The sequence below is a fragment of the Neoarius graeffei genome, chromosome 20 (assembly GCF_027579695.1).
Source record: "Neoarius graeffei isolate fNeoGra1 chromosome 20, fNeoGra1.pri, whole genome shotgun sequence".
Classification (NCBI taxonomy): domain Eukaryota; kingdom Metazoa; phylum Chordata; class Actinopteri; order Siluriformes; family Ariidae; genus Neoarius; species Neoarius graeffei.
In genome coordinates, this window is record NC_083588.1 from 16,056,214 (window position 1) to 16,079,875 (window position 23,662).

At 43.0% G+C, this 23,662-nt stretch overlaps 1 protein-coding gene across 1 annotated transcript; it reads left to right on the top strand.

The window, feature by feature from the left end:
• The first annotated feature begins 1,386 nt into the window (after window positions 1–1,386).
• On the top strand, window positions 1,387–13,238 carry timm29 (translocase of inner mitochondrial membrane 29). The gene is made up of 2 exons (XM_060902525.1): window positions 1,387–1,555; window positions 12,013–13,238. The coding sequence occupies exons 1-2, from the start codon at window positions 1,465–1,467 to the stop codon at window positions 12,612–12,614; spliced, it is 693 nt and encodes a 230-aa protein (XP_060758508.1). The 5' UTR covers window positions 1,387–1,464; the 3' UTR covers window positions 12,615–13,238.
• Window positions 13,239–23,662: the final 10,424 nt, after the last annotated feature.

The following is a 23,662-nucleotide window of genomic DNA, read 5'->3' on the forward strand; positions in this document are numbered from 1 at the left end:
AGCAAGAAGGTCTGGGTTCGAGCCCCGTGGCCGGCGAGGGCCTTTCTGTGTGGAGTTTGCATATTCTCCCCGTGTCCGCGTGGGTTTCCTCCGGGTGCTCCGGTTTCCCCCACAGTCCAAAGACATGCAGGTTAGGTTAACTGGTGACTCTAAATTGACCGTAGGTGTGAATGTGAGTGTGAATGGTTGTCTGTGTCTATGTGTCAGCCCTGTGATGACCTGGCGACTTGTCCAGGGTGTACCCCGCCTTTCGCCCGTAGTCAGCTGGGATAGGCTCCAGCTTGCCTGCGACCCTGTAGAACAGGATAAAGCGGCTAGAGATGATGAGATGAGATGAGATATTTTGCTGCTGTAACAATGTACATTTCCCCTTGTGGGATAATAAAAGGCTGTCTTATCTTATCTTATCTCATCTTATCTTATAATACGGGCGGCACAGTGGTGGAGTGGTTAGCGCTGTCACCTCACAGCAAGAAGGTCCGGGTTCGAGCCCCGTGGCCGGCGAGGGCCTTTCTGTGTGGAGTTTGCATGTTCTCCCCGTGTCCGCGTGGGTTTCCTCCGGGTGCTCCGGTTTCCCCCACAGTCCAAAGACATGCAGGTTAGGTTAACTGGTGACTCTAAATTGACCGTAGGTGTGAATGTGAGTGTGAATGGTTGTCTGTGTCTATGTGTCAGCCCTGTGATGACCTGGCGACTTGTCCAGGGTGTACCCCGCCTTTCGCCCGTAGTCAGCTGGGATAGGCTCCGGCTTGCCTGCGACCCTGTAGAACAGGATAAAGCGGCTAGAGATAATGAGATGAGATGAGATGAGATGAGATCTTATCTTGGGGTAAATTTGATCGGATACGATGGTTTAACACACAAGCCAAATCCACGCAATGAGAGTGGTAAGATGGCGGCCAGATGGCGTCACTCTGATGAGCCGATGAGCTCTCCAGATTTTATATAGAGCTCAGTGGTAGCGATATGTGATCACGTGACTGACTTGAGCTTATGGGCTCCACGCAGGGCAACAGAACATATTTTATGCACATGCTTTTTTTTTTTTTAAATATATAAATAAATTTATCGAAATACAATAGAGACCAAATGATATCCAACTGACGTGATTTATAGGAAATAAATCACATTTATCTAAATATTAAACAAGACAAAAAAAACAACTTAAGTAAAATAGACTATTTAGATTTTATTTATTTAAACTATTACATTTCACTGTGCCAAAGCGTTAATCATTACAGCTTGGAGCGTTTTACGAACAGGAAGCATGTAGTAGTTCTTCCGGTTCAGTGTAACTCATGACCCGAAGGGTGGTTCAGTCTCAAACGCTTCTGTACTCCCTTTATATGTGCACTATATATGCTGTGATGTAAATGGCGTTTGTATTCGAAATAGCACCATGTTTGTACACTAGATGGTGATTTGGTTCTTATCCCGCACATGCGCTGTGGTTGAGACTCGAACATGGCTGCTTTGAGGAGATGGGGCTCCAGTGCAGCAGCTACTGCCACCAGTAGAGGTTTAAGATGGGAGAGGCTGTGGAATAGTCGTGCAAGTGAGTTTAATTTGTGGTATAATGAGTTTTTATTATTATTATTATTGGATTTTTTTTTTAGCCGAATCCATAATGGTGTATCTGTTTTTCTCCTGTCTGTCACTGTCATGCACAAGTGTTTCAGAGTCAGAAATTTACTTTATCATCATCTTAAATGTTGTTTAACCTAATGACATTAATTCTGAGGTAGCCACATGTGAACCTTACAATTTTTCAGTATGGTAAAAAAAAAAAAAAGAAGGAAAAAAAGGGCACTTACCTGCTAGAACATGTCAAGTCAGTTTATTTAAATGGGTCTGTCTCAGAAACTGGGTACTGTGGGGGTCCCCCATTAAATATACTCACAGTCAATACACTATACGGTTTTGAATGGTGATGTTGGTTTTAATTTGAAATAAAATGATGAAAGAAATAATACAGATAAAACTAAATCTTTGATGTGAATACTCTCTTCAGAATTTGGCAAAAATTCTGCAAATTTGTGGAAAAATGGCGGCTTGATCCGGGACATGATAAATGGTCGACTACATCGCATTCCCTTAAAAAGCTTGTCGTCCACTGAAAAGTCTACACTTATCACTAAGTTGTAACTTTATACATCTAAGGATTGGCACGCTTGCAGAATAATCATAACCGTAATAAAACATCATGCAAAATATTTGATCACCGTCGTAACGCCGTTTTCCGCACACCCAAAACCAATACAATCGTGGGTTTTGATCTAAATGGAAAGCCTCAGGGTCAAGGTCACTACCTCACCAAAAGTAGCAACTTAAAATCACTACTCCATATACAAATTTAGTTATAAATCTGCGATTTTGTTTTTTAAAATGAAAGCTGAAAGTTACGTATAGAATCTGTTTCTTACAGGATATGTTACGATGGTAGCTGGTCTTGTATGAATTTCTGAGCTATAAAATGAGTTGTGGTCTTTTTTTTTTACCGTAGCGTGTTATTTGTGTGTGGGGAAGGACACACATTAACAATTTGCATGTCTCATCTCATTATCTCTAGCCGCTTTATCCTTCTACAGGGTCGCAGGCAAGCTGGAGCCTATCCCAGCTGACTACGGGCGAAAGGCGGGGTACACCCTGGACAAGTCGCCAGGTCATCACAGGGCTGACACATAGACACAGACAACCATTCACACATCTTCACATTCACACCTACGGTCAATTTAGAGTCACCAGTTAACCTAACCTGCATGTCTTTGGACTGTGGGGGAAACCGGAGCACCCGGAGGAAACCCACGCGGACACGGGGAGAACATGCAAGCTCCACACAGAAAGGCCCTCGCCGGCCCCGGGGCTCGAACCCAGGACCTTCTTGCTGTGAGGCGACAACGCTAACCACTACACCACCGTGCCGCCCACAATTTGCATGTGTAGAATAGAATTTTCCACACCAACAGTTAGAAGTTGATCGCGCTTCCATTTGCGGTCTTTCTGTTATGCGAGTGATCTGTTCGGACGTTATCACTGAAAAGGTGAGTTTTGACAGTTTTATTTTGTTTTAGTCTTGCAGTATAAGGCAATAGAATGTTTCTTTTTCATCTTACTTTCATGTTTCGTAGCATTTGCGTATTTTTGGCTAATATTTTGCAACCATGGTCAATTTAGATCGAACTTTTGATAGAATCTACGGCCAGTCATTTTGCCCCGCCCCCGCCTCGCGCTCCGTCTGGTGCGGTAGTGATGTCCCGTTGCTCGCACGCCACAGCAGAGACCTGTGCGACCTTCAGCCGGTACAGTCGCTGTTCTTTTACCACCGCCGTTATTCTCATTTTTCCGGTGTGTTCTTGATTTTTCCATTGTGTCCTGTTTCGCCATATCAAATACCCAAAATGTATCACATTATTCATATTTAAGTGAATAATCAATTCAGTCATCATAACTTGGCATTTTTAACCTAAGCAATCAAAAAGAGGAAATTTATTCAATATTTTCACTCATCTGTGAAGAAGGGGCTTTAATTCTTCATGATGGAGTTATTTTATATGTAAATCAATTTTACAAAAGCATTTGAATTGTAATTTAAAAAAAAATTCCACAGTGGAGGCCAGATAAAGCAAGATACTCTCTTTATTCTTATTAAACATGACAAAAGAAACAGTGAGTGTTAGGTAAATGCAAAAAAAGAAAGTAAAATTAGAAAATTAATTTTTTGACCATAATGTGCCAAATGAGAGACCAGTTTCTGAGACGGACCCATATAGCACATTTAAAAACAATAGCAGTTGACCCAAAGTGCTTCACTGATAAAGACATTTAGAAATCAAGTCAAGACACAGGCTACAGCATGAGAAGGACAAGGAATCGGCATTTTTTTTCACTCGGGGTACACATTTCTGTTCCAAAATGGTCATTTTTTGAAAGTTTAGTTTTCAGACTTTTAGTCAGTGCATTTTGTTTCCACATATCTTAATATTACAGTGTGAAAATTTCATGAGGTGTCCCCATCTGATTCAGAAGATATGGCCTGTTGATCAAGACCACCGTTTTGGTGAATTGGTGGGGGCTACGGAGACTACACCGGTGTATATTTTTTTCCACAGAATAAAAAAAAAGAGAAAGATTTAAAGGTATAACTAGATTTATTTTTTTTGCGGTCCAAATCCTGCGCTCTGATTGGCTGGCGAGCGAGTCCGTATCCTACGGTACGGACCACGGTTACGGACCTCTGGCGACTCGCTCGTTCACAACAACAAACATAGTAGCATTTTTTTGTCAACATTTATCTTTTTTATAAGATTTATTTGTAAGTATCAAAAATCTTTTATAAATTTTTGCCAGCATTTCTCAGGAGAATAGCATTAATTTTACAGCATGGATAGCGATAACGACAGTGTTCACAGCGAAAGCGAGTTTTACTACCCTGAGGAAGACATTTCAGGAGAAAGCTAGAAACCTGGAACTGTTGCTAACGCCGAGCAAAAACATGGCTGAATCCTGAATGACTCCTATTTGTATAAATAGGGGACTACATAGGCGGCAAAATGTAGTTTTTTTCCTGCCATGGAAGTGCACTTGTATACCGAGGAGGAAGCAATTTGCATTACAGCCGTGAATGAGGATTCAAAATGGCGGCTCGGCTCGGTTTTCCCTTTCGGCCACTCTCGTTTTCTGTTAGAATTTGGTAAAGAAAAAATAAATGTATTATTTACCAGCTTAAGGTCGGTCCGTATGGTGAAATACCGTGACCTCGGCCCAGAGGGCCTCGCTCAGTACTTTCAAGACCTCGGTCACAGTATTTCATGATACGGACCTCCCAGCTGGTAAATAACACATGTATATTTTATTGGAAATATTATGAAATACAGTGAGCACAGAATCAAATATCTTTTCTAACGAAGAAACTCCTAAGAAGAATTGGGAGCTAGGGAGACTACATTTCTCAATTAAACCACTACTCAGTGCAATTACTTCAAGTCTGTAATGACTAAAGGCATTTTTATATCTTTACTTCTCATGGTAATTATAAAAACATGATGGGAAATTCTTTAACCCTGAGTTTCGAGAGGGCTACGGAGACTACACTGCTTTTTCCATTATCCCAGTGAACATTTTCAATGAATGCTGAAAGGTGTCGGTGCCTTCCAGTCAACACATTTTTTCTGTGCATTATTCCTACGTATATAGAGATTGAAACTACCAAAATAGATACCATTAAAATAATCAGTGATTGAGTTTTTGGGTTCCTTTTTGAGAAAACTGACCAAAACCGTCATTTGGCATAACGACGGACACATTATTAAAGAACTGCAAAATTTTTGCCAGGTGATAAATGACTCCTTTATATGCATATATTAAATTAAGCAGAGATACTGCATTATCATTTCATATCAATCTTATAGCACAAAATGCACTAGAAATGTGGGATTTTGTATGATGTTATATAGTTCAATGTACAGTGGAACAGTATAACATGCCAAAACAGCCCTAAAATGGACCAAAAAGGCATAAAAAATGAAAGAATCAACATGGAAACAAAATTTAAAGTGATCCGATGACACTAATGTAAACATATAAGCTTTTAATACAAGAAACTTGACACATTTTTTTTAAATACACCTGCATAACATCTTATTTCTCCAAATGTGTACCCTGAGTGAAAAAAATGCCAAATATAAGACAAGTTAAAAAAGATATCAAGGGTCGAGGATAAAAAATGATCAATAAATACACAAAATAAGTAAAAAAAAAAAAAGAGATCAAAACAACAAATATGACTTGAATAAATAGAAACAATAAGATAAACTGTGGTGGTGTTTACATTAGACCGTATCAGCGGATCATCAGATTAACGTTTTTAAAACGATTCGCGTGCACACAGCAACGCCAATACACGGATACGCTCGGCTCCGCAGGCATCCTGCGCTCCAAATCACTCCGCCCTGAACAGCGAGTGCCCTCTGGAGGGTGCGCACTCCGGCCCTGCGCAGCTCACAGAGCGCGCGAGTGAAGCGCACGAGCAGTGATTCGGGACAAATAGCAGGAAGTGAAAGTCCGCGCCATTTTTCAGCAGTCGCGTCACATGACCAACGTGGCATGACCAATGCCAGCGAATCCGGAAGGTGGATGTCACAGTGACGTTGTCCAATGACGACGTCAGCTAGAGCTCAGCACAGCGTATCCTCGTTCCTCAATGTTTACACAGCACCGGATCAGATACGTAATGGATTGAATACGTGGGCCCTGGCGGATTCAAGTTGTTCCGCCTGTGGAGTCGTTTCCCGGCGTTTTAATGTGAACGGACAGTGCATCCGCGACGAAAACGAGACGGATACGGTCTAATGTAAACACCACCTGTGTCAGACTGAACTAAAAGCAAGGGTAACAAGATAGGTCTTTAAATTAGATTTAAAACTAGCAATGGTTGGGCAGGATTTGATGTGGGATGGGAGACTATTCCAAAGCTTTGGGGCAAAAACAGGCGTGAGTGGGGGACTGTGAGGAGTTGCTGGGAGGATGACCTGAGTGACCTTGGGGGAGAGTAGGGGGTTAAAGTGCATATTCTGGACCAATTTGGTGTTTTGTTTTGTTTTTTTATATATGAAAGTATGTCCCTTTACACACTCATCCAGAAGGGTAATTTTGCACAAGGCCATCTGTCTACAGCAGAAAAAAAATAAAATAACAAAACGCGTCTGGAAAAATCCCAAGGGAGTCTGGAGCCAGATTCGTGACGTTACCTGCGGAAGCGCCAGCAGGCTGCATGAGCTTTGCACGGTTTCAGTGCACAGCCTGTGTAGACCAAGCGCTCCCGTTTCTCTCTCATTGTCCGGTCTTTTGGGAAACGATGAGTACGAATCCCATCAAGATTGGTGTTGCTACACCCTCCTACGCTACATCTGTTAACCATTTTAATAATTACGTGATAACGTTGAAGAAATTTGCAGAAAACCACCAGGTCGTTTTCTCATAAACAAACCAGCGCTGATGTAGGATTCAGAGGGAGGCGTCCCGCACGCGACGTCACGAAAATCAATGTTTGCCTGGAAATCCAAATCCAAAGTTTTTTCAGAGGCGGACGAATTTGTCTCAAATGGCTTGATTTCAACTGAATTTTTCTGGTATTGCGTAAGGTAAAAAAAATTGCACGAAATGCGACAGATATTTGATCCAAGTTTAATATAAAATCGGAGAATTACATTGATCTCGCCCCTGAATTTACCTGTGATCTGCACTTTAAAAGCTCTGTTATATAAGATGGAGCAAGACCGTTGAGAGCTTTAAAAACAAAAAGTAAAATTTTAAAGTCTGTTCTATATTTAATTGGTAGCCAGTGGCGATGAGCCAAGACAGGTGAGATATGTTCTCTCTTTTTAGTACCAGTTAAAAGCCGAGCTGCTGCATTTTGGACCATTTGTAGCCTATTGATGTTAGACTGGGTTAAAACTGTGTACAAAGAGTTACAGTCGTCCAAACGGGATGAAATAAAAGCATGAACGGGAGTTTCAAGATCAGTAGAAGATAAAAGTGGCTTTAGTTTGGCTATGGTTCGGAGCTGATAAAAGCTTCCCTTCACCATACTGCTGACTTGACTGTTAAAACTCCGTGAACTATCCATTGAAATGCCAAGATTTCTCACTGTACGATGAACATTCGCAGATGAGGGGCCAAGTAGAGCCCTGCACTCCCGCGGGAGTCCCACGGGACCCGCCGCAAAGCAGTGCGGCGCGGGACAAATTTTGAAAGCTCATTGCGGGCGGGAGCAGGCGTGCACATATCTGAGCGGGAGTGACATATGCGGGCGCGGGCGGGAGCGGTGATAAGCTGCAGTCCCGCTAACTAAAAACGTGTTTAAAATAAAATTTATAAATTATTAATTTATGTCTATCATATATAATTTGTGCTGGATATTTTATTTGGCATTAATAAAAACATTTTAAGATGCCTAAATTTGCAGAGAGAGTCAGATTGCCAGATTGAGTGAGGAATGGCATCTTAAATTTGCCATTGATCACCCTAACGGGCAATCCTTTGATCACTCTAATGACTCGCCATTCACACCCAGCCTCCAGTGACCCACATAACATGATGCCTCAATGACACCTTAGATGAGCTGGTCATCAGAATTCTGATTCTGATCCAGGAGAGGATAAATAACTCTCGTACGTTTCCGATTCCTTTCCTCTTCCGTGTTTGAGATCTCCGATCATGGCAGAAGAGCAGAGCTCCTTTACTGAAGCTCACAGTGCTTCAAAAGTAAGTGCTGCTTTAAAAAGAGGTACATTTACCGTTAAAAAGTCATGAGTCCTGAAATCGGACATTTCTAAAATGCTTTACAAATGTAAACTGGATTAGCCTAATGTTTTGTATGACTGAACAATAAATATACCAAATTTCCACTTGGAATTACGTGCTCGCCTGTCTTTTTTTATTGTTTATTATTATTATTATTAGAGACACTGACGAAGGCAACAGCCGAAACGTTTGTCTCCTTCTGCTGCTAAAAACAACTGAAAAGAAATGTAACTAAAAATAATTTCAAGAGTGCGATCCATCTCTCCTTTCACACTAATTATTCATAGGAGACGCACCATGGGAGAGCGCATACTTAAATGATTAGCCTACTTAAATAATTATTATTATTATTATTATTATTATTATTATTATGTCTACATACTGCCATTTCAACATTCCGAATTCAGAAACAAGGTAAATAATAACGAACGTGAGCTGTAGATATTTATTCTCAAATCCACTCAAAGTAGGAGGTGGGGCACCATCACGCTGTGTCAAGACAAGAACTTTCCTGAGAAATAACGCGAACGTCTGCATCATGCGGGATTTGCGGGCGGGAGCGGGACTGAAAATCACAATTCTTTGCGGGCGGGAGCGGGACTGAAAAATCATAATTCTTTGCGGGAGCGGGTGGGAGCGGGACTGCACAATGCGGGCGCGGGCGGGAGCGGGACTGAAAAATCCGACCCGTGCAGACCTCTAGGGCCAAGTGCAACTGTCAGGCTGGCTACAGAACAGGTGGACCTGCTCTGTAACCTTTTAGGGATTCCCAAACAGTTCAAATGCCCCTGAAATCAAAATGGGTCCTTCAGACTTTTTTTTTTGGATAGTGTATCTAGACATGAATTGTACATGAACAATTACTCAAACTTCCACTGGAAAAAAATGAGTTCCTGATTACTTAGCATATCGGATCACGTGACACCTTTGTCCACAATTATCGACATCCAGATGATTTAAAAAAAAAAAAAAAAGGTATGTGGTATTAAGTTAACGAAACAGTTTTTATTTAAATTTTGTTTTCCATAGACTTGTATTTCGTACAAAATATATTTTTTATAAATATATCGACGTCGGTGTTTACATAAATGAGGAAGTAATTCTAATGTCCGTACACGAACTGACGGTTTAAATCTTTTTGTTCCACTTTCGAAGTATTTCCGTAGATCACATTTTGTTCATCGTTTGTTGTTGTTTGCATTAATTTCTAGTTTTGTAGTTTACCAATAAACATCAACAGGCAATTGACCTTGTCACCAGATGAAAATCCAGCTCGAAGGTCGTATGTCATTCCTCGAACCAAAATATAAAACATCTACTGATATTGTAACATGCGGTAGATATTTACAACAAACTGCAAAAAAAAAAAATCTGAACAGAATTGAAAAATCTGAATATTTCAAGCATATAATTTTTTTTTATATGCTTGGAATTTAATTCTGGTCTAATTCTATTTATTGAAATAGGATTCCAAATACTCTATAAACATTCCATTCTGTTATGAATCAGAAAAAAAAAAATCACAGCACTTTTTTTTTTTTTTTTAAGTACTTCATATAAGCCTCGGTCACAACCAGCCATACGTGCTCCTACAGCTGGTCTACGTGCAAAAAACGCAAGAAATGCACGGAGGGTGTGCGTAAAACGCACGGAGGGCACGCGTGTGACGTGCTGATTTTCGAGCCGTAGACCGGCCGCAGAGGTTCTTTGTCATGTCAAACAAACTCTACGGGCGCTTACGTTTTTTTCAGGTTGCAAGACAAACTTACGGCCAACGTGCGTCTTTCTCCACGAACAAAAAAAACGCAGCGATTTGGGAAACGCCAAAAATCGCACAGCCAAAAAATCGTACGTCCGGTTGTGACCTAGGCTTTACTTCAACAATGTTACACAAAGATCGATCTGTAACAGTTATAAACGTCACTTAATTCCACACGGTGTCAATAATGGTGGACACCGGTGAAAGTGATCACTATTATCGACACCTCACGTGACTTCTTAAACGCACATTTAGATACAAAATGGCGGCTGATAAATGAAAGGGAAGGAAACAAAGTAGGTTTCGACAAGATCATGAAATATCGGTGAATTTGATCAGTAAAAACATGTCCGTGATCTTTCCACCACCATGCTGACCTGCGATGATGATTGATGTCTGGGTTTTCCTCAAATTGCTGATCATGCTGAAAAAAAAAAAAAATCCATCTCCAGTTACAAGCTGTGTCATTAGATGACAAGCTCAAAGGGTGAGGGGCGGGTCTTCCGGTTGATTAATTAACCGATAATAACTGTTGTAACTGAAACTCACCTTTGTAAAATTGTTTTACTGGTAAAATGTGAAAAGGTGTCGATAATTGTGAACTGTCTAACTGTAGCCACCGCTCTAGTATTCCTGTTTTCCCAGCTACCCTTTGAATTCGAATCATTTGGAAGATGGTGACATTTGTGCAAGTTGGTGGTTCTTTAGACTGGAGGGCTGTTTTACTAACTGGGGGCTGTGACATCCTAAACCCTATAGACCCCTTTCACTGACGTCACCCGAAACCGGAAGTAAAAAGACCCTGCGCCATTTTGGAAGACCAACAAACTCGTGATAAGGGGATAATAACGGCAGCGGTATGTGAACCCACGAGAATAAAGTGGAGTGGCAAACGACTTAAACAAACAAATCTGAGCTGTTTTATTTATGATTTATTGGCCCAACAGTAGACTTGAAAGAAACCTGTGTGAGACTTGGCAAAAAACTGTGGATATAATGGATAAGTCTGTGCATGATCTGCGGACACTTTGAGGTAAGCAAACGCAAGAAATTCAGATTTAAAACATGCTAAAGTGGCCCCAAGTTGATAACTGGATGAGGAGCAAGCCTCCCAGACTTCTACAATTTAATAATAATAATAATTTAGGATGGTTTGGGGCTTGCTCGCTGCTGCCAGGTTGGTTGTTGAGTAGCCTGACTGGTTTTTTTTTCCTTGCGTGTGGTATCATTGTTGACACGAGGTTGTTTTTTGAACATGCCAATGCGGACACGATTTCCCCTGATGAGTTATGACTTCAGACGCGATGCGTGTGTGCAGGTGTGGAGTCCGCGTGATATGTGCGTAAGATAGGCTTCTCATGTGTTTGGAGATCCGTGCTCCGAGACAAGCGCAAGCACACACACCCCCCAAGGGAAAAAAAGGGGCCCCCCGAAAATATCGGCATAGTTCGAACACTGAGTGTAGGCACTGGGTGTAAACAACAAATAGTTTACAATGTCTGGGTAGCAAACAGATGGCAGAATTGGTGTCCGGTCCTCCTTATGTTTCCATTCTCCCTTGCCGCGAGTCTTATCATATGGGTCAAACCCATCAATCACAGCCGGTTTCTCCACATACCGTGCCCTTTCTGCAGCTGGTAATGTACTCACATAACCAGAATTATCATCCATCGTGTCACTTTACTCTCACTCGTACTTTGTTTTATATTGTGAGTGCATGTACTTGGTCTTCCAATATGGCGCCTAACAAAATCTTGCGGCGCGGTGACGTCATGTGAAAGGGGTCTGTTGGCTCTCGTGTAACTCCTTCAACACGGCATCACCATCAATCTGACTCCTGATTCGAAAAGAAATGCATCAATGTATGGACTCAGATGACGCCTCTTGTAGTCGGGGCTCTAAGCTAGTCAAACACAGTGTGCCAATTCAAATCTGACTCCGTTTTTTGGCAGGTGTGTGGTGCCGCAGTCTTCTGAGTGACTATAAGGAAGCATGCCGTGAAATATTTGTCGGCGCATACGAGCGCCCTTTCAAAGCCAGCCTTTACATGGCCTTGCTTGGAGGTACGTATGCCTGTTACTACACCAATCCAGACTACACGTCCTTCCAGTCGAGAATACTCGAGAGCTCCAACCAGCTTGCCCTCCTGTCTCCGTGGATCCGTAGTGGCACATCGGATGGGCATGTGCAGAACTTGGCCAAGCTGCGCAACGAGGGCCGTCTGCGATACATCAGCCTGGGCGTCGTCTCCTTGGCCTACATGGTCGACTACGACCCAGAGTCCAGTCTGTACGAGGCACGGTGCTCCGCGCTGTCTGTGCCCTGGGCACAGTTACCTGACCGTGTGCTGGATGTAGGCTTTGCTGGGCGTTGGTGGGTGTTGGAAAATAAAATGGAAAACTACGATATAAACGAGGACGAATTCAAGCACCTCCCACCTGCTCTGCTGGCCACAGCGCCCCCTACAGCACAGGAGACGGAGAGGAACGAGAGACTGCACCAGGAGTCCTGGAAGGCACTGGTGATGGAGGGACAAGAAGAGATGAAGGAATAGACAGCAGGACAAACCAGAAAGTTTAATACGGTTTGTGTTGTGATAAAGAGCAGCTGCTGATTTCGACCCGTGTACACGTCCCGTATGATCACATGAATGTGTGTTTCAGCCTGGAAAGACATTTCTGAACTCTTATTTATTGTGGTGCTCGAGCAAAATATAAAGCTGTCTGTCACAGTACTATGATGTCCTCTGAGAAAATGAAAATTTCTTGACCCCTTGTTTTCTTCTCTGCTACGTTTCTTGCTGTGCCCAGTTTGATATTACCAGTCACGGTAATGTGAACCTGCTCTCATTGAATTTAGAATTGAATGCAGAACAACCTACTTTTTACAGAATTAATAAATGTTTATCCGTTCTTGAGATGTTACAAATCAAACATTGGAAAAAAAAAAACACGGCTTAATTTTTTAGAAAACCTGCTGTAAAATTCTGTATGAGGAACACGTGGTCCAAAATGGGCCTCATTAACCAATGAGAATTTTTTTTTTTTTTTTAATAACGTTTCTGTTTTTCAAGATATTTGCATGGAGATTGGCAGGCACAGAGATTGTTGTATGCTGAATACAAAGTTTGAAAAAAAAATCAGTATTTAATTAGTTAGACATTACATCTGTACGCTCAAACGCAATAAAAGATTATTTCTAATCCCCTCTTTGTGCTCTGTAAGCCTTTGTATTTCTCAAAAGTAGGGCCTACTAGTGTTTATATGAAAGAATAGAAATGATTATTTCGATTAATATTCACAGCTTTGGGCGGCATGGTGGTGTAGTGGTTAGCGCTGTCGCCTCACAGCAAGAATGTCCGGGTTCGAGCCCTGTGGCCGGCGAGGGCCTTTCTGCGTGGAGTTTGCATGTTCTCCCCGTGTCCGCGTGGGTTTCCTCCGGGTGCTCCGGTTTCCCCCACAGTCCAAAGACATGCAGGTTAGGTTAACTGGAGACTCTAAATTGACCGTAGGTATGAATGTGAGTGTGAATGGTTGTCTATGTCTATGTGTCAGCCTTGTGATGACCTGGCGACTTGTCCAGGGTGTACCCTGCCTCTCGCCCGTAGTCAGCTGGGATAGGCTCCAGCTTGCCTGCGACCCTGTAGAACAGGATAAAGCGGCTAGAGATAATGAGATGAGATGAGATTCACAGCTTTCAAGGCGAACCTCGAAAAAACCGCGTGAGCCACATCCAATAAACAATTCACATTAACTGAACTGAAATTGGCACTCGCGTTTCTGGCTTCCGGTTTTTTTAAATCTCATTCCGACCACGAAGAGCTCAATATTTTTCATCAAAACAACCCCAGTTATATTCTAAACTAGTGATTTTATTTACATGAATCGGTTTGATTTGAAAAAAACAAGTAGGTAAAGCTATGAAAACTCACTTCGAAGTCTCCCGTGAAGCGTAACATCAAAACTAGCCCACGGAAAATTTTGCTGAATACGTCATCAGAAACCGTGTGAGAGAGGGAGAGAGAACATCCCTATAAAAGTTATGATTGATATTCATGAGTAATCCAGTCAGAAACTGATCAGAAGAGAGAGAGAGAGAGTCTGAGCGCTTTCCCGTGATTCAAAAAAAAAAAAAGCACCGGCAGTTTCCCGACATCACGCGAGCAGAGAGTGAACTGTTGTACCGACTTCAACCTGCCGTTACTCTCAAAGTACTGAACAGATCTTAACGAGAGAAATTTCTTTGGAAAGCAGGGATTATCAGCTTTTTAATGATCGTATTAATGACAGAAAATATTCAAAATTTAAGCAGTGACCGATTTGGAAACTTAGATGAGCGTCTGCAAGATGGTCATGGTTAGAAAACTAGTGACTGTTGTTGTTTTTTTTTTCTAATCGATGTTTATCAGTTCTGTTGCAGTATAGATTTAATTTCACAACCCTTACTTGATTTGCTGAAATCGCCAGCTTTTTTGCAGGCGTGCTTTCTGGTGAGAAGAGACACAGATTTAACCATTTTGGCTTCATGATCAGCACTGGAGGAAAAGGTGGGATACTCTGAAGAACACCGTGTCATCGGTGAAACACGGGGTGGCGGCAGGACAATGATCCAAAGTTGTCTCATCTCATCATCTCTAGCCGCTTTATCCTGTTCTACAGGGTCGCAGGCAAGCTGGAGCCTACCCCAGCTGACCATTCACACTCGCGTCAATTTCGAGCCACCAATTAGCCTAACCTGCATGTCTTTGGACTGTGGAGGAAACCCACACAGACACGGGGAGAACATGCAAACTCCACACAGAAAGGCCTTCGTCGGCTGCTGGGCTCAAACCCAGGACCTTCTTGCTATGAGGCGACAGTGCTCACCACTACACCACCGTGCCACCCAATTTGGGATCATTTGCCCAAAAAATACAAGGTCTGTTGCTGTTTATACATCTGACGATTTGTAGATAGAAGTTGGCCAAAAAAAAAGCTTGCAGAATGTTGTCTCATTTAGAATAAGCGAGGATGTCAGTATGGGCAGCGAATCGAAAATGGTAGAAGTGAATTCCTACTATCCATCCATCCATTATCTGTAGCTGCTTATCCTGTTCTTCAGGGTCGCAGGCAAGCTGGAGCCTATCCTAGATGACTATGGGCGAGAGGCGGGGTACACCCTGGACAAGTTGCTAGGTTATTGCAGGGCTGATACATAGAGAGAAACAACCATTTCACAGTCAATTTAGAGCTACCAATTAGCCTAACCTGCATGTCTTTGGACTGTGGAGGAAACTGGAGCACCCAGAGGAAACCCACATAGAAAGGCCCTCGCCAGCTGCTGGGCTCGAACCCAGGACCTTCTTGCTGTGAGGCGACCGTGCTAACCACTCCACCACCGTGCCGCCCAATTTGGGATCAAGTATGAAAACCCAAGTACTGTTACTGTTTACACACCTGATGATTTGTAGAAGTTGGCAAAAAAAAAAAAAGCTTGCAGAATGTTGTCCCATTTAGAGTAAGTGAGGATGTCAGTATGGGCATTGAATCGAAAATGGGAGAAGTGAATTCCTACTATCCGTCTATCCATCCATCCGTTATTTGTAGCCACTTATCCTGTTCTACAGGGTCGCAAGCAAGCTGGAGCCTATCCCAGCTGACTATGGGCGAGAGGCGGGGTACACCCTGGATAAGTCGCCAGGTCATCGCAGGTCTGACACATAGATACAGACAAACATTCACACTCACATTTCACACCTACGGTCAATTTAGAGTCACCAGTTAACCTAACCTGCATGTCTTTGGACTGTGGGGGAAACCGGAGCACCCGGAGGAAACCCACGCGGACACGGGGAGAACATGCAAACTCCGCACAGAAAGGCCCTCGCCGGCCACGGGGCTCGAACCCGGACCTTCTTGCTCTTAGGCGACAGCGCTAACCACTACACCACCGTGCCGCCGATCCAAAGTTGTAACAAACTAATTTAAAGACGATAAAGTGAAAGTCGTGCATTACAGTGACCTTTGCAAAGCTCTGATCTGAATCCCTGAGAAATGTTTGTGGACTGAAATGAAAAAGCATTTTTGACCAAGGAGGCCCACAAACCTGACCAAGTTACACCGGTTCTATTCGGAGGAGTGAGCAAAATTTCCAGGAATACGTTGAGAAATTTGCAGAAGGCTACCCAAACATTTGATTCAAGTTCAAGCAATTAAAAGGTAATTCCATGGAATACTAACAAAGTGTGTGTTAACTTTTGACCAACTGAAAATCTGATAAATGGGCAGTGAATGTTGCTCTAAACCAGGCTTGGAGTACTCGAGTCCAACTCGTGCCCTAATTTTAAGGACTCGTGACTTGACTTGGACTTGACCAGTGATGACTTGGACGCGTGCATTAACTGCATTTGGACTCGTAAATTGAAGACAAGGACTTGGATTTTTTCTTTATTTTTTGTCACATACCATAATAGTTGGGCGGCACGATGGTGTACTTATCTGTGACGAATCTCAGTCATCCAGGTACATAGTAATCTGTGGTTGGTTGAAGAGAGCAACTGGACTTGCTTGAAGATTCTTGAAGACGTTTCGCCTCTCATCCTAAAGGCATCCTCAGTTCTGTCTGACTAATAGGGAGTATCCAGTATTTATCCTCTCATGGATCGTCATAGAATCCGAATCAGAATGCTGATGGCTGCATTGTAGGTGGCTAATAAAGATGTCATAGACACCCACCTCTGTTCAATGATGGTCGTTCCAGGTTTACAAAAATGAACGATCCTCTCTGGCTAAGATGTCTGCCAGTTTTCTGGAAGCCCTCTCATACTCCCTTCAGTCATCCAGGTACATGGTAATCTGGTTGGTTGAAGAGAGCAACTGGACTTGCTTGAAGATTCTTGAAAACGTTTCGCCTCTCATCCTAAAGGCATCCTCAGTTCTGTCTGACTAATAGGGAGTATGAGAGGACTTTCAGAAAACTGGCAGACATCTTAGCCAGAGAGGATCGTTCATTTTTGTCAACCTGGAATGACCATCACTGAACAGAGGTGGGTGTCTATGACATCTTTATCAGCCACCTACAATGCAGCCATCAGCATTCTGATTCGGATTCTATGATGATTCATGAGAGGATAAATACTGGATACTCCCTATTAGTCAGACAGAACTGAGGATGCCTTTAGGATGAGAGGCGAAACGTCTTCAAGAATCTTCAAGCAAGTCCAGTTGCTCTCTTCAACCAACCACAGATCATGGTGGTGTAGTGGTTAGCGCTGTCGCCTCACAGTAAGACGGTCCGGGTTCGAGCCCCGTGGCCGGCGAGGGCCTTTCTGTGCGGAGTTTGCATGTTCTCCCCGTGTCCGCGTGGGTTTCCTCCGGGTGCTCCGGTTTCCCCCACAGTCCAAAGACATGCAGGTTAGGTTAACTGGTGACTCTAAATTGACCGTAGGTGTGAATGTGAGTGTGAATGGTTGTCTGTGTCTATGTGTCAGCCCTGTGATGACCTGGCGACTTGTCCAGGGTGTACCCCGCCTTTCACCCGTAGTCAGCTGGGATAGGCTCCAGCTTGCCTGCGACCCTGTAGAGCAGGATAAAGCGGCTAGAGATAACGAGATGAGAATGAGACCATAATAGTTTGGCGTAAGATATTTATATCTACATTAATTTTTATACTAATTTCATGCATCAGATAGACTCTCGGGCACGCTCTGGACAGCACACGGCGTAAGGGTAGTACCGTGATAAAATATGCGAATTAGCAACAATTTTCACTTGGAATCGCACTGAATTGATATTCTCATATTTTACCGCAATTGTTGTGTCTCCAACTAGTCACAGGCTGTCGCAGCCCGGCTTTCCCTCGGCAGGCAGGGAAGTAGAGGAAGCCTCACGGAAACTGACTTGAGAAGGGTTCGCGACGGCTTGCGACACCAGCGACGCATTTGCGGCTATTTTGAGAGAAATTTTGTCGTGCAAATTTTTTGAACATGCTCAAAATTTCAGCGACGACGGAGCGACACTTTGCGACTCATGCGAGGAAATTGAGAAGCCCCGCAAATGTTTCAAGACACTTTTGAAACTCTCTCATGAATGACATTTGCAATTTGTCGCAAGCTGTCGCAGCCCAGTGAGATACTAGCTTAAACGACTCGCACCTGCACAAGATTAAGGCGCAATCAGCGCACATAGATAAAAACTGTGAAAACGCACTTACTTTGCGAAGTATTGAGTTGCGTTGCTGACACGTTACCGAGCCTTGTTTGGTTTCCTGATCCCTGAATTCCTGTTTCTCGTCTTTGATTCTGCCGAGTCTACACTAGCCTGTTTGTGCCTCGCTTGACCTATCGCCCGTTTTACGATTTTGCCTGCCGTTCTGGATTGTTTCTTCACTTGTATTAATAAACACACCTTCTGCACTTACATCCATCTCCTAACCATCTCTGACAGAATACTTTGCACTCCCTGACAAAGAGAATGCACATTCACCTGTTCATACGTCATGTTCAGGAACAAGCTAATGCTAATGGCGCTAAAACATCCACCGTCAAATGGTGCGGTTGGAGTCTTGTTCTCGGATTCTGCTCAAATTTTTTTTTTTTCACGACTCGGACTTGAACACCGGGGACTCGAGACTGGACTCAGACTCGAGGTTTAGTGAATCGACTACAACACTGCATATTCCCCTTTGAGAATAAAGACACGCCCATTTCCTTTGCCTTCAAGTAGGTGCAGTTTGTTTATCCCTTTCGCTAAAAAGTCACAGGTTATTTATGCTTTTAATCCGATACCTTTTGATCAACATTCTCTTGGAACTGCAGGAGAAATCCACTGGCTGTAAACTAGTCTTTGTACACCTTCCATTAATTCTGCTCCCTCACACATCCACACTGTTTTCAAATGGCGGGTATTGATCCTGTGGCCCCTCGTGCTGCGTTGGCTCTTATTTCTGATCACTATCCGATCTCCTGAAAAGCATACACACATCCTGATCCTGCTGTGAATACAAACTGAGATTGTGGAAAGGGTGTCATGTGCACGAGTGGGAATAGGCCTAGTCCTTCACATCTCAGCTGAGGAAGATAAACCGTAAGAGCCAATACTTTTTAAATAGAGGCATATTTTATGTTTCTGTTCGTATTAGTCACTATTAACATTTCCTTGTAGCTATTGTCCCCCCCCCCCCTGTGCCTGATCCAGAACCATGTTTCTCAGGCTCGCTTGAGCTATTGCCTTGTGTATAGGCGTGTTTTTTTTGTTTTGTTTTTGGCAGTGGAATACACATTGTCTGTAGCACAAGCCTAAGGATTTCCCTAAGCCCTTGTAACCTTATCCCACTTAGGGATGGCAAGAAATTCACTATAATGTGTCCAGTGAGGTCATTATACCCCCTGCTCCGAAGGGGGGTGTATACTGGTTTACCTCTGTCCGTCCGTCTGTCCGTAACGCCCTTTTTCTCAACAACCACAAATCGTAGCCACTTGGTACCAAACTTCAGCTTGGGGTTCTATACCATGTATACCGTTTTCAGGTCTGTCACACATCGACTTCCTGTTTACCAACAATGTATTTACAAAACATATATACGGTGGGTTTATAAAATTTTCCTAACATTTTTCTCAGCAACTACAAATCACAACTGCTTGATATTTGGTACCGAGCTTAGGCTTGGGGTTCTATACCATGTATACCATTTTCAGGTCTGTCACACATCGACTTCCTGTTTACCAACAATGTATTTACAAAACATATACGGTGGGTTTATAAAATTTTCCTAATATTTTTCTCAGCAACTACAAATCACAACCGCTTGATATTTGGTACCGAGCTTCAGCTTGGGGTTCTATACCGTGTATACCATTTTCAGGTCTGTCGCACATCGACTTCCTGTTTACCAACAATGTATTTACGAAACACATACGCTGGGTTTACAAAATTTTCCTAACATTTTTCTCAGCAACTACAAATCACAACTGCTTGATATTTGGTACCGAGCTTCAGCTTGGGGTTCTATACCGTGCATACCGTTTTCAGGTCTGTCGCACATCGACTTCCTGTTTACCAACAATGTATTTACAAAATATATAGGGTGGATTTTGATGCTATTTCAAAAATGACAGTTTACCAGGATGCTATTTGAAATCCCTGAAGAGAACACTGTGCTTTACTTCCTTGTTTCAGGGTTAATTATTTGTTGAAGTTAACCTTCACAATAAGCGTCCTGTTCCTTCGATCGCTTGCGTTTTGATGTAAGCGAGAGCGGGGGGATGTGGAAGTGAGCAGTAGCTCACAGTTGATCTTGATGCACAGTTACGACGTGTCTTTGTGAAGTCTCATCTGTCGCTCAGCGAATATCACAAGTTGAGACCTGTTCCTTCAATAAATATTACACGCTTCCCAATTATTCCTGTTTTTAGTTATAATTAAAGCACTCTGCTCTTCATCCTGACGCTAAAGCTATTAGCCAATAACTAAAGATTTTTTTTTTAAGCTAGTCAAAGGAAGTTGCAGACCTCCGGTGCTTGTATCCGTCTTAGCTCATAATGTGGAAATGGACAAGGCCTGTCTGCAGCACCCATCACTCTGCAAAACACACAGCTCAATCACAGCCCTTTTAAATGCTCTCTCTAACTTGCTTCATTTCCTTCAGTCTGACTGATCGGAGATAGCGCTGCAGAAAAGAGTGCTGGAATAGAAACCATGCACTGATGAAGTCTACATTCAGTGCATGAAATTGGTGCACCTATTTTTTTTTGCGTCACATCACTTTTATCCTTGAACACATCATCTCGAAACTTTATCAGTAATTATTCAGGTTTTCATGAATAATTTGTCACGTTGCCAGCACGTCATTAAAAATAAAAGCTGCTTTCTTTATTCTAAGGCTTGTCCAGCATTGTTTTCAACAATGTTCTTCTCTCCCTCACTTCATGCTGGATTTCACGTGACGTCACATCTGCCTCATTAGTTGTTCATAACTTTAGCTGGTGGTCTACCAAAGCTCACTTGACAAAGCGTTTGTACGGAGAAGGTCCATTGCTCGCATGAAAAATGCCTTACGCTTGCGTTGTTTTAGGTTGTTCGAATCGATCAAACCGTGAAACTGATCAAAGTTTCTTCAGGGTTCCCTGTGAACTAATTTAAAAAAAAAACAAAACGGGTGAACGAACACAGGATTTCACAAAAAGACGTCGAGAAAGGTGGCTTTTGAACATCTTGCTGAAATCGACGCATGCTCGAGTTTGCAGCGATCGCTTTGTGAAAGGTTTGTATATCCCTCTCAGCTACGTCCTTAGTGTTTCTTGCTGTGTGTCATTATTTTACGGTACTTTTTAAAATCACGAAGCGCTAACATCCCCAGCTGTTTCTTTGTTTACTCCTCACTCCTCACAAAGTCCATATGCATGAAGGTCGCGACAAAATTCTTCCCCAGCCGTACAGTTACAATGCGCCGTGATCACTTCTTCTCCGTCTTGTTTAACTAAGATCCAGGTCTTTAAAGGGGTTTCTGATGATCTTTGTGAATGATTTACCTGAAAGATAAGAGCCAACACAAGTGAGAATCAAGCGAACTGTTGTTTGTTTACACTTCAACTTGCAGCGCTTTGTTGTAAAGACGCGAACGAAAAGCTTAAAAAAACATACTTACTGTACACGGGCAAAAACAATACATTCAGCAGCGACTTGAGACTGAGGTCCTTTACCCAGCCACATACAAAAAAGTTGTAAGCCTCCATACTCTTCCACGCTTTCATCTGTTTTGCGGTGTAGAAGGACGTCTGCAACACCAGATAGTTCGAGATGTCGGGGAACTCGACTGAAGGGTAGTTTTCGAGATCGTATGACACATCCTTCTTTCCCAGACTGTAGGGGACGATTCCATTGCACATGGCAATCTTCTGAATATATCTAAAGCCAGTAGTGGCTTCTAGATTACGAGCGTACTCTGATAAGTTATCGCTAGTTGATTGCGCTACGGCGGCCGTTTAGACCACCAGCTATTTCACGTCCAGTAAAACCGCTAAGTGACTGAAACCCAGCAATATGTCTCAGTAGCCAGTGCTAGGTGGCTACTGCAGCAGAGGTAGTGGCTAATGAGTGGTCAATATGGCCCAGACTGCAGGAGAGCGTGGGTCAGAGGTCACTGGGGATAATGTTAGGATGGGGGGGAGGGGGTCTGACCATGGGTTTGACCTCATTGATATTGATCTGCCTTCTACCATACCATACAGAGTGAAAAATGAGATTTTGGTGGTGGGGGACCGTTTATTTAAGTATGTGTGGAAAAGCAGGTCTTAAAGGGGAACTGAAGTCATTTTTAAACTTGCTTTATTTCTTAATTAGCGCGTTATTCAGTTACGTTTTCAGTTTTAGTAACCTTATATCGTGACTCATATTGGCAATTAAATATTATACTTATCAGCCTATTCGGTTTTTAGCCAGGTTGAATGTAGTTCGTTTGGTCCACGGCGGGCGCCGCTTATCCGCGCGATCTTCATGAGACTAGTGCGAGACTTCGAAACGTGAAGCATCAGCGCCGCCATTTTGAAAGCTGTTTTCCAAACGAAATTCGAAAGAGGGCGCGCGCGTCTTGACGACGTTGGCAGACGTCGGTCACTTTGATTTCCGCTGTACGTTTTACTTCCGTCCTACGACATCTCGCACAGGGCTCGACGAATCTCGTTTACGCCCATTGCTTTGACATACGGACTGATAGGTCAATATTACAGAGCATATTTCAAACACTCATAACTTGCTCCAGCAGTGACAAAATGGCGATCAAAAATGCGTTCCGATATTTAATAACACATTCGCCGCTTATCCGCGCGATCTTCATGAGACTCGTGCGAGACTTCGAAACGTGAAGCATCAGCGCCGCCATTTTGAAAGCTGTTTTCCAAACGAAATTCGAAAGAGGGCGCGCGCGTCTTGACGACGTTGGCAGACGTCGGTCACTTTGATTTCCGCTGTACGTTTTACTTCCGTCCTACGACGTCTCGCACAGGTCTCGACGGATCTCGTTTACGCCCACTGCTTTGACATACGGACTGATAGGCCAATATTACAGAGCATATTTTAAACACTCATAACTTGCTCCAGCAGTGACAAAATGGCGATCAAAAATGCGTTCCGATATTTAATAACACATTCGCCGCTTATCCGCGCGATCTTCATGAGACTCGTGCGAGACTTCGAAACGTGAAACATCAGCGCCGCCATTTTGAAAGCTGTTTTCCAAACGAAATTCGAAAGAGGGCGCGCGTCTTGACGACGTTGGCAGACGTCGGTCACTTTGATTTCCGCTGTACATTTTACTTCCGTCCTACGACGTCTCGCACAGGTCTCGACGGATCTCGTTTACGCCCATTGCTTTGACATACGGACTGATAGGCCAATATTACAGAGCATATTTCAAACACTCATAACTTGCTCCAGCAGTGACAAAATGGCGATCAAAAATGCGTTCCGATATTTAATAACACGAGAGAGAGAAAATTTTGATGATGATGAAAATTTGCCTTCAGTTCTCTTTTAAGTCCAGCATTGTCGTTATAAAGAAGTTTGAAATGCTTCGTGTAACTTCAGGTGATTTTATCTGTAATATGAAAAAGGGCGAGCAAAAATAATT

What these genes read in the sequence shown, in the direction of transcription:
- timm29 (XM_060902525.1), top strand. Translation starts at nt 1,465, where the DNA reads ATGGCTGCTTTGAGGAGATGGGGCTCCAGTGCAGCAGCTACTGCCACC. An exon ending in GCTGTGGAATAGTCGTGCAA is followed by an intron (nt 1,556 to 12,012) that starts GTGAGTTTAATT and finishes GTTTTTTGGCAG; the next exon opens with GTGTGTGGTGCCGCAGTCTT.